Here is a 12,018-nt window from a genome sequence, read left to right as displayed (position 1 = left end):
CCGTGAGAGTGGCAATGTTTAAAGATTTACGAGGGCAAGTTTTTTTTTTACACAGAGAGTGGTAGGTGCCTAGAGCAGGCTGTCTGTGTCAATGTTCAAGCGGGATTTAGACGGGCACATGAACAGACAGGGGATGAGTGGATATAGGCTGTGTGCAGGCTGATGGTAGTTGTCTGTCACATTCACAGGTGACAAGAAACCTGTGTGAGAGAGTTTTCAAGTGGAAAAGCCATGGCACTGGGGTGATTCCACTCTCTTGATCTCGGACGTCCGGATCCAATGGTACGAGGAGCTGTCACACTGGAGTCTTCCTTGGCTGCAGTGGATGTCCGTGACTTCTGTGCCTCACTGTGCCCTTTGCTCTCCACAGAGCGCTGTAAATCCTGGCCTTTGGGTCTCAGTGTACTCAGTCTGCCATGCTGGAGCTGAATTTGCATGGTAGGGCAGGCATGTCCATATCTCACTGGGGTACAAGACAACCCCCCCCCCCCCCCCAACTTACCCTCACCTGGTTTAGCTTGCCTGTCGAAATGCTGTACCAGAGTGTGACTACTCTCGTATGTCAATAACTACTAGGAGCCACAGGTGGGAGCTGGGTGTCCAGTGGGGAATGCGCAGCCCCAGAATGGACACATCAAGCCCCTTCACCAGAGGTGCTACCCCTCCCTGAATACCCCATACAGCTCATGCAGGCCAATAGGATTAGTTTAAATCAGCATCAGTCAGCACAGACATTGTTGCTCAAAAGGCAAGTTCCTATGTTCTATTCTTCTATATATTCTGTGTTCTTATTGAATCCTTGGTATTAATGTTAGCATTGACACAGTGAAAAACTTGTCTTGCATACTGTGCAACAAACTCAAAATGCTGGAGGAATTCAGCAGGTCAGGCAGATTCTATGGAGGGGAATAAACAGTCGACAATTCAGGCTGCGACAAATCATCGGGACTTGGCCCAAAACGTGGACTATCCATTCCTTGCCGTAGAAGCTGCCTGACTTGCTGAGTTCCTTCAGCATTTTGTGTTTGTTGCTCTGGATTTCCAGCATCCACAGAATCTCCTGTGTTTATGTGCGTACTGTTTATATGGATTAAATTATTACACAGTGTATTGAGCTAAAATAAAACAGTAACAATGCAGAATAAAATGTGAAAGCTACTGAAAAAGTGCAATGCAGGTGAACAATAAAGTGCAAGGCTTGAACTCTTCTGAGTAGCTTGTCAGGGTAGCTGAGTGAAGACGTTTCCCCCAAGGTGGAAATTTAGAATCTGGGAATAAGAGGTTTCATTTTAATACTGGGATAAAGTGGAATTCCTTCAGAAAGAGGATTATGAATCTTTGGAATTACCTACTCTATAAAGTGCTGAAAGTGTTGCCTTCCACTGCGATGACATATTTTTCTCAAACAATTGTTGAGGGTAATGTAAGGGAGGCAGGGGTATGGTTATGCTGGCTTCAACACTGGACTTTGAGGCCTGGGTTCGAATCTGACTGGCTCCTTGAACACCTTTCACCTGTGTTGAGTGTTGAGCTTGCAACTTAGCCTCATAAAAAAAAACAAATGCTAAGGAAACAGCAAAAAAAAAGCTGCCCTCTGCATGAAAAGGAACAAAAACAAAGTAAGGGGTGGAACCTACACATAATTCACAGGCACCGACATTGAGTTGGGATTCATTTAAATGATATAATGTGATGTAATGATATGGAGTTTTATTAACTGAACTTCATGTTCTGTGCATGGTTGACAATATAGTCAGTTGTACTGGTTTGCATTAAACTTAAAATGTCTCTGTCATTTTATTTACGAAAACCTACAACAGCAATCACAAAATGCATGTAATGGGGACGATTGTTATAAAGGTGTCGAGGGAATGGAAAGTGCTGGTACAAGTGTGGTGCCCAAATGCATCTCTGAGAAATTACTCCTTGGATTATTTGCAGAAAATTAGAGACTACATTGAGGATGTCGTTAATGTAACAAGCGGAGAGTACACAAAGGACTACAGTGATGACGATAGACTGTACAGCACGGCACGTAGGGCTTTCAGTGATTGGAATGATCTGCTTATTTTAGAGCAGGCTAAGTGTAAGTATTAAAACTGACTTCCATTCATATTGTAATGCGTTACGCATTTGAAAGTGCATACAGGAAGCTTCCCAAGTTTTCTTGTGAACCCAAAGGCCAATGGGTTACTGTTATGGGTGTCATGGTAGCTAGAAGCTTGTGTAATATTTTACACCACCAGTGATGGGCTTCATTCTCTGTTGCTGACTGGAAGGAGATTGTACCGTCTCCCCGTGACCGCATGGGTTTCTGCTGGGTGTTCTAGTTTCCTTTTATGTTCCAAAGACGTATGGATTTGCTTGTGGGAAAGGGCAAGAACAGAGGCCAGGCTCACCAAAGATTTTAAATTTAAAAAAAACAATAGTCAAAATATAAAAGTAAGTCGTAAAGAGGCTTTATTCTTCAATCTTCTGTCTTTCCAGCCGAAAAGTTAATGAAAGCTAAAGTAACAGAACACTTTGCAAAGTCCCGTGGGAGAGAATTACCTGGATTTACCAGTTACAAGATCTTTGAGTCACTCGCCAGGAATCTGATTCTGAAGATGCAACCTCACTCTTTAACCATGCTAAAAGAAATATCAGGTAATGCGTACAACTGACAACAAGCCATAACCATGAAGCAGAAAAGCTTTGAGCACTCAGGTACAGATGCCTCGCTTCATTTGTACACTCAGTGGCCACTTTACTAGGTACAAGAGGTACCTCATAAACTGGCTACTGAGTGAGTGTATTCCTGAATGTTTGTGGTATTCAGCTGCTGTAGTCCATCCACCTGCACGGTTTGACATGTTGTGCATTCAGAGATGCTCTTCTGCACACCGCTGTTGTAATGCATGATTATTTGAGTTACTGTCACCTTCCTGTCAGCTGGAACCAGTCTGGCCATTCTCCTCTGACACCAACAATCATTCCACAGTCACTTACTGAAGAATGACAATAAACAATCATGAATCTTGTACTTGTTGCGAGAAGAGATTTCATAGAGGGAGCAAGGTAGGTTTTGATTGGCTAGAAGGAATACATGGTGGGGAATTGACCCCATTAGGTGATTGCTCACGGACCAGGGGTGGAAGATCTCAGGTTATTGAGGGGAAAATGTAAGAAGCAATGTGAGGATTTTGAACTGTCAGTTACTCCCTAGAAGGAGAATTGAATGGTCAGCTGAGAGTGAATAATTCACAAGGATAGAACAAAAGAGTGGGGAAATTAAACAAAACTGATTGCCAGCATTGAGCTGAAAGGATGAATGGCCTCTTTCTCAAAGAATTATATATTATAGAAATGGACTGTGTTAGCCATCAAGAACCTCACCACAATAACATCTCTATCCTAGACTATCACTGTAGATTTATATGTCACAGCGTTTCAAGTCCTTGCTTGTCCTTGTTAAATATAGTGAAAGTACCTGCCCCCTAAAGGAGCAACAACTCATATTCCGTCTGGGTAGCCTCCAAATCGACGGATTCAGCATTAATTTTTCTAACCAATATACACAAAATGCTGGAGGAACTCAGCAGGCCAGGCAGCATCGGATGGAAAAGAGTACAATCAACGTTTCAGGCCTAGACCCTTCATCGAGACTGGAGAAAAAAAGATGAGGACAAGAAGGTCGGGGGAGGAGGGGAAGAAACACCAGGTGAAAGGTGAAACCGGGAGTGGGGTTGGGGTGAAGTAAAGAGCTGGGAAGTTGATTGGTGAAAGAGTAGTGAATCTGTGGAATGCTCTGTCACAGATTGCAGTGGGGGCCAAGTCCGTGGGTATATTTGAGGTGGAAGCCGATCATTTCTTGATCAGTCAGAGCGTCAAAGGATATGGTGAGAAGGCAGGTCTATGGGGTTGAGTGGGATCTGGGCTCAGCCATGACAGAATGGTGGAGCAGACTCAATAGACTGAATGCCTAATTCTGCTCCTGTGTATGATGGTCTTACGACTGGAGAAGGAGGAATCTGATGAGAGGAATTTCATCACTGAGTGTTAGTCGAGAGATAAATAAAAACAACACAGGATCATTCTTTTGAACTGTAGAATTCCAATGACACAGCCTGAACATTTGGAAGGGGATGGAAATCATATGCACAATAGGTTACACACACAAAATGCTGGTGGAACGTAGCAGGCCAGGCAGCATCTATTTCCTCCCTATAGATGCTGCCTGGCCTGCTGCATTCCACCAGCATTTTGTGTGTGTTGCTTGAATTTCCAGCATCTGCAGATTTCCTTGAGTTAGTACAATAGGTTCTGCAGATGCTCGACATCCAGAGCAACAGATGCAAATTGCTAGAAGAACTCAGCAGCTCAGGCCCTGGAATTTCTCTAATCTCTGGTAATTTCTCTCTTTTCATTCCTGCTTCTCGCTCCATTCTTATCTCATCTTTCCTCATCTGCCCATCACCTCCCTCTGGTTCCCCTCCTCCCTCCCTTTCTCCCAGAGTCTACTGTCCTGCCCTATCTGATTACTTCTTCTTTACTCCTTTACTACTTCAAACTGCACACCACTGTTGTAACGCATTGTTATCTGAGTTACTGTCACCTCCCAGTCAGTTTCAGAGGACATTCTCCTCTGACCTCTCTCATTAAGGTATTTTTGTACACTGATCTGCCACCCACTGGATGATTTTTTGTTTTTCACACCATTGTCTGAAAATGCTAAAGACTGCTGTGTGTGAAAACCCCAGGAGATCAGTAGTTTCATAACTACTCAAACCACCCTGTCTGGCACCAACAATCATTCCATGGTCAAAGTGACTTAGATCACATTTCTTCCCCATTCTGATGTTTGGTCTGAACAACAACTGAACCTCTTGACCATGTCTGCAAGCTTTATACATTGAGCTGGCTGATTAGATATTTACTTCAATGAGTAGGTGTCCAGGTGTTCCTAATAGAGTGGCCATTGAATGCCAGTGCTTTTGCCTTTTAAGCAGGATTTACTTGTAAGTCATTTAAAACACAATCAAGACATTATAATTCTCTAACTGACTTCACTCTTATTTTCTCTGTAGGCCTGGTCCAGAGAGTGCTTAAAAACATGACTTTGTGGCACTTTGAAGGTCTGCCAAACCTACTGAGATCGGTCCAGGTACGTGGATAGTTGACATCCGTTTTTCCATTGGCGAAGGGTTGGGAATGAGTGATGTGTCTGAAATCCATCAGAGGATGCTGAATCTGAAAAGCAGAATCTCCCAGGGAAAATGATTGTTAATATTTAGAAAGAATTGAGGAGCTCGAGAGGTTGCGATCGGTGATCTAATGGCATGAGTTCAAATCTCACCTCAGCTACTGGAGAATTGAATCTCAGCTAATTTAAATAAATATGGAGTAATTAAAGAAAAGCAATCTAAGTAATGGCAACAATGAAACAATTGGAAAACTGTAAAACTCTGTCTAGTGATACAAGGATTGATTCTGAGTCCACTGTTATGGATTTGGATGAGAATGTAGTTGACATGCTTGGTAACTTTTTAAATGACACAAAACAAATGGTACAAACAAGAGGTGCTGGAAAGCTGAGTAACACACACACAAAATGCTGGAGGAACTCAGCAGGCCAGACAGCATCAATGGAGAAGAGTAAACAGTTTATATTTCAGGCCGAGACCCTTCATCACGACTGAAAAAATTGGTATTATAGTAGACAGTGACGGTTATGTAAGGTACAGCTGTCTCTTGATCAACTGGGAAAGTGGGCCATGGAATGGCAGGTGGAATTTAACTTGGGTGTGAAGTGTTACATTTTGGCTGTGTTTGACCCATCTCCCTCAAATCTATGTGCCTGGCCAAATGTCTTTGAAATATTGCAATTTTATCGACCTCTCCAAATTCCTCTGGCAGCTCGTTCCATATACCTGTGTGTTCTTCAGTTTGCAACTAGAGTAACTCAAAAGACCAGTTGTAGTTTTTGAGAGAAAAGTCTTGCTAGGTATAGTTTAATGAGATTATGTGAATAATGCACTTTGAAACAGTGTGTGGGAAGGCAATATCATCGAAGGGGACCGAAAATCAACTATCAAATACCTACCAAGTATTGAAAGGCATAGATGTTGTGGATGTGGAAGTCTAGGACCAGAAGGCATAGCCTCAGAATAGGACATCCCTTTAGAACAGAGATAATGAGAGTTTTTATTTTTAGCCCGAAGTTGGTAAATCTCTGGAATTCATCATTGCAAGTGGCTGTGAAGGACAGGTCACTGGGTATATTTAAAATGGAGTTTGCTAGGTTCTTGATTAGCAAGGATGTCACTGGCTATGGAGGGAAAGCAGGAAACTGGGGTCGAAAAGGAAGAATAAATCAGTAATGAATGACATAGCAGACATGATGGGCTGAATAGCTTTCTTCTCATAAATCTTATGGTACTATTAATATGAAATGAAATAAGTTATGAAAATACACTGCTACGTACATTTTCCCCTGTAATTGGTAATGCAGAATCCCCATTCCTATCACTGAGAAAGCAGTGATCTGAAGCCATGCTAGCTTGGTGAGGTCTGGGAGAAGCAGTTTTTACTAGATAATGAAGGGGAATCCCAGCATGGTCAGACTCTGCTGTTGATCTCCACATGGCCCAGCAATGGAGAGTGATATATGCACCAACATCTCACTCAGTATACCCTGGGTAGAAGCAACTCTCTCCAAGTCCGGGACTAACTTGAGTGGGAGTGGATAACACTGGCAGTGGTCTTTGACCCATAGCCAAGTCTGGCATTGACGCAAATCATCTGTAAAGTCCCAGCAAAGTACAGGTTGGGTATCCCTTATGTGAAATTCCAAATCCAAAAACCTCTAAAATCCAAAGTTGTTTTGAGTGCTGACATGATGTCACAAATGGTAAATTCCCCAAGGTGCCGGGAAGGTTCCCAGACATTGTGCAGATATCTGCACACCACAGACAGCTCTGAAAAGGGACCTCACAGTTGTAATGAACAGAACATAATGAAAAATAGAAAAACACTGAATAAAGTGAAAAATGAATATCTCGACAATGTATTGAAAGAATGGATTCATTAGCGTCAGAGTGAACGTCTGCTGATCATGAAAGAAGCAAATTTCTTTCGTGGCAAACTGAAAATTGAAAGTAATTGTGAAAATTCAACAAGCTGTTTGTAGAAATTTAAGAAAAGCCACAGTATTAAATGTTTAAAGATTTGTGGTGATAAAGTGTATGCTGATTATGAAGCAGCAGAGAAATTTATTGATAAGTTAGCCGCTGATGAAAATCTAACGCTGCAGCAGGACGTGAGTGATGAACAAGTGTAAGACAAAGACTGCTTACTAGTAGCACATAAATTCAGAGTTGGAAATTATGGTGGTCCCAAGCTATTCAATTATATATTCCAAAATTCAAAACAATAATCTAAAATCCTGAAAACTTCTGGCCCAAGCATTTTGGATAAGGGGTACTCAACCTATATTTACAAACAACCTGTCTTCCGCAGAAAATGATCGATGATATTCAGGAGGAGCAGGAAATGGAAGCAGAGAAAATGCTGAATACTTTGTTCAAAATGGAAAGCCTGATCTACACTCAGGACTTAATTTACTGCAAAAAGCTGAAGAAGGTTCAGGACACATATGAAGAATCAGACGAAGAAGAAGGAACCTCAGAGAATGTTGTTAAAAACACACAAATGGCTGGAATGTCAACTCATTTGAAGGCCTATTATAAGGTGAGTTAGCCAACTAATACAACTAGATTTTTAACAATAAACTAACAATGCTACTCCCTTCAGTAGGTCTAGATTGATTGGTCTGCATGTACACAGCATTGTGAACATGAGGAGGGCAAAGGTCACCACAGCCTAAGGGTACTGAGCAACAAGTGCTTCCAGGAACAAAATAATCTGGTATAAAAGACCAAAGATGCCCAAGTTATTTTTAGCAGAAACCTCTTCACCCATCCTAAATGTGTGGTAGGATTGTTGTTGAGAATGTTTATGAGATGCTGTTCTGATTCAATGGTTCAGTTTAATATCAGAGAATGTATACAATATACAGGCTGAAATTCTTACTCTTCACAGACATCCACAGAACAGAAAAAAAACCCAAAGAATGAATGGCAGAAAATGTTAGAACTGCAAAGCCCAATCCCCCCCTCCCGTTTACAGGCAACAGCAAGAGCATCAACTCTCTCCTTTCCCCCCACTTGGTTCAGCAAAAGCATCAAATCCCCCCACCACCCACCATACAATCAATAGCAAGCCCCCAGAAACCACAATCTGGAGTTCGTCAGGAACTACTGTCCATCCCAACACTTCAACATCTCAGACAGGCTCTCCCCCTCACTAGCAAGCGGCAGAGAGTTATTGCTCCTGCAACAACAAGAGGGGAGACGAACAGCTCACTGTTTCAATGTTACAATCTGCCATGTTGCCTGTCCGAGTTCCTCGACTTGAGGACCGACTCTTACTCCCCATCAAGGGAAAGAGAGAGATCAAGTGCAGGGGTCTACAGGTTGTCCACAGGGCTACACTCCAAAGGCACACATCTTCCAGGCCACACCTGGAGATATCGAAATACCAGGCCACACAGTGAGTCCGAAAACAGGAATTCACTGCGCTTGCAAAACCATAGTCTGAGCTAAAGCTGTAGACCAAGGACTCCGACAGGACCCCAGAAACATTGAGAAGAAAAGAGAGACCTAAAAAAAGAGGAAAAATAACTCGTTTTGCAGACAAACTGGAAAAAGTTCACCTGAGTCTGCAAAAAATCTCTGCTACCAGGAAATAAGACTCTGATAAACCTGGTTAATATAGTACAGTGTATTGTCTCTCTTACCTTTTCCTTAATACGTCATAATACCAAAATGTTGTACATCTAAAGTACACAAGGTACTTCAAAAGGGTGGCTTGGTAGCATAGCAGTTCGTGCTTTACAGCACCATTGATCACTAATGTGGGTTCGATTCCCACTGCTGCCTGTGAGGAGTTTGTACATTCTCCCTGTGACAGTGGGGGATTCCTCTCGGTGCGCAGACCGTTAGGGTTAGTGAGTTGGGGACATGCTTTGTTGGCACCAGAAGCAAGGCCACACTTGAGACTAACCTCAGCACACTCCTTGGACTGCAGGCATTTCACTGCATGTTTTGATGTTTCCATGCACATATGACAAATAAAGCTAAAAATTCAATCTTTAAAAGCCTCAACCCTCACTTGCAGCAAAGACTCGCAGAAGGTTGATGACGGATCCACTTTATATTTCAGATTGCTTTGAACCGACTGGCTGATATAGTGCCAATGGCCATTAACTTTCACCTGCTGCAGGAGTTGGCAGACAAGCTACACCGTAAAATGTTGTTGTTGCTGCAGCACAGGAATCAGATTGAGATGTTGCTGATGGAAGAGGCGGGTATCTTCGAGAAGCGCCAGCTCCTCTCCAACCGCCTGAAGAGACTGAAAAAAGCTAGTGAGGCCTTGACCATGTATTAACAGAACATATCCTGCTGTTAGATAGAGTGAACATTAAATAAACTGGTGAATGAATAGCAATAGCTGTTGATAGCCCATGCATGTGGAAAGAAGCTCAATATAGTTAAAACATTATGAAAATTTTCCACTGGGTTCAGTAGTTTCCATTTAGGTTTAGGTATACGTTCAATGTAGGAATTTTCTATTATGCAAAAATTGCCAACAGAACAATATTTTATCTCTAGCCACCAACTTCTTGTAGGTGAGCAATGCAAATTTTCTGGTATTTTTAAACTATGTTCTCTTCAAAATCTATATTTAGTGATTGCAATATATATTCAGTATGAATTTGGTCCCAGTGCAGGGCTGTGCTCTGGTAATGAGACCTTCCACTAATACATTAAACTGAACTGCGTTTGATGTTTCTATGATTCAATAAAAGACTATTTCATTAATGTGTCTATTTTCCCATTTTTATTCTACTGAATTAATAGTCAGCACTTGTTTTTTTCTCACCTTTCCTGATGCTCTGACCAAGCTTAATCCCATCTCCTCCTCAGACCTGCTCTGCGTTTACATTTTTTGAGAGTTAATGACGTCGCGAAACACTGAAATACTTCAGTCTATTGGAAGGTAGATGTGTTAATAATCATTTAAGTGAAGAGTACAGTACAATCTCAACTGTTCACAGAGTAGAACTACAGCCAGGTAATTACTGGTGTCAGAAGCAAATCCATACTTGAGACTGCCCCCAGCAGAATCCTTGGACTGCAGGCATTTCACTGCATGTTTTGATGTTTCCATGCACATATGACAAATAAAGCTAAAAATTCAATCTTTAAAAGCCTCAGTCCTCACTTGCTTACCAGAATAAACATTTGATAGAATGATTTGTATTAAAGAGACTTACATCAAAGCCCAAAACCATATTTCTCCTGACTTTTTATTGATGATTACTGAGAGAAAACGGTGATTTTGCCACAAGACCTGAGCATGCCATATTTAACTTTGAAAAAAGTAGCTGGCTCTCACGATATTTTAAATTAATTTTTACAGTATTATGATGTGTTTGCAATGAGCACTTCAGACCTTTGCAGGGAGCAGGAGAGTGAGGGGCTCTGATTTTTAAAAAAGTACTCGAATTGGATAATTGTTGTTTAATAAGAGTTATTAATTGTTTAGGGCTCCTTGCGTTTTTCTCAAGCAGCCTCTCTTTTGTAATGCCGTCTCCTAGTGTTTTCTGTTTTCACTTGTTAAGATTATGTTGATAGGCTCGGATTCCATATTACTTAAGCGGACGCCTGGTGAGCTCTAATTGCGGGGTCCTAGTTTTGAGAATGTTATGCCTCGCAGTGTCGAGACACTGATGTTCCATAGGAATTCTTATAAATAAACTCTGGTCATCATCTCTACATCAGAGTTTGTCTTTCCTCTGCACTTGGGTTCTGACATTGTCAGCACACATCGTGGCAATGTTAAACCCCAATTTATCATTAATTTTGAATCCACAGCTGATCTTACACAGCAATGTTTTGGAACACACCTTTGACAATTTCTTCCACCTCAGCTGCACTGCTGAGTTCCTTTGAATAATCTCTGTAGCTGATTTTCCCCTTCAAAACATTCTCCTTTTTAACTCTTTTTAGCTTCAGTTCCAGTGGGCATCTGGTTACAATTCCTGTCACAAGGAAAATATTGTTGGATATCAATTAGGACCAAAAATTTATTTTGGAAGGTAATATTTTTGAGTCGTGTGTGTAACATGGAACCAGCAGCAATGGATCTGGAATGGAGTCAAAGAATTATTGCAAAACAACTAAGTTTATTAACACTCAAGCAGAAACATAGAAAATTAAACAAGCGACTAACTTAAAACAATGTTAACAGCGCTATGCATCTATAGCTCCAAAACGGTTAAACTTCGGAACAATTCTTACCAGAGTCTTACTGGAGCACAGTCTCAGAATGTCAGTTCAGAAAGTTTCAAGGGATTCACGAGGGTATTGATAGGAGAGACTTATAATTTCGAAGTGTAGCGAAGTGATGATCTTGAAGACGGAGATTCAAAATACAGCGAAGTTGCGAGTCTCACAGAGATACGCCGAAACAGCCACCATACCTTTCCGAAGGCGATTCGGCAGACACACTGTACCTCTCAAGCACTGATATCACACAGCGGCCACCGTACCTTTACAGTGGAAGCGAGTTCACGTTGGGGTCTGTTTCGAAGAGTCCACAAAATGTGAGAATTTCACCACGTAACTGACAGAAGTCCCTTTTCCAGGACTGGTCACCGCACACCCGAGACTTTGCAGGGGTCACCAAAGTGGCTGCCAAAATTCCACGTTTAGATTATGAAATGTCAGTCACCTCCAAAGAGCACAGCATTATCAACTACCCAGTCCCTTTTGGGTTCGATCGAAGCTTGCATTCTTCACTCTCACTAATGACTCTCCACCAAAGTGGGTCTGTCCCAAAGCGTGTCTGTCAACGTGTGTCTCTGGAGTAATCTGCGCGGCTGCTTTTATACTGTTGGGGAGGGTCATCGCATGA

General features: G+C 41.9%; 1 protein-coding gene across 2 annotated transcripts in view; it reads left to right on the top strand.

The window, feature by feature from the left end:
• LOC140727546 (interferon-induced GTP-binding protein Mx-like) overlaps window positions 1–9,920 on the top strand; it is a 39,229-nt gene extending 29,309 nt beyond the window's left edge. For both annotated transcript variants that reach the window (XM_073045015.1, XM_073045016.1), the window contains exons 11-15: window positions 1,942–2,086; window positions 2,488–2,646; window positions 5,067–5,143; window positions 7,498–7,728; window positions 9,262–9,920. In XM_073045015.1, coding sequence (XP_072901116.1) covers window positions 1,942–2,086; window positions 2,488–2,646; window positions 5,067–5,143; window positions 7,498–7,728; window positions 9,262–9,486 — 837 coding nt within the window. In that variant the 3' untranslated portion in view covers window positions 9,487–9,920. The remainder of the gene's footprint in view (window positions 1–1,941; window positions 2,087–2,487; window positions 2,647–5,066; window positions 5,144–7,497; window positions 7,729–9,261) is intronic.
• The last annotated feature ends 2,098 nt before the right edge of the window (window positions 9,921–12,018 follow it).

The sequence above is a fragment of the Hemitrygon akajei genome, chromosome 5, assembly GCF_048418815.1.
Source record: "Hemitrygon akajei chromosome 5, sHemAka1.3, whole genome shotgun sequence".
In the NCBI taxonomy this organism is placed as follows: Eukaryota; Metazoa; Chordata; class Chondrichthyes; order Myliobatiformes; family Dasyatidae; genus Hemitrygon; species Hemitrygon akajei.
Note: the sequence above shows the minus strand (reverse complement) of the source record. Positions and strands in the feature narration are given on the sequence as shown.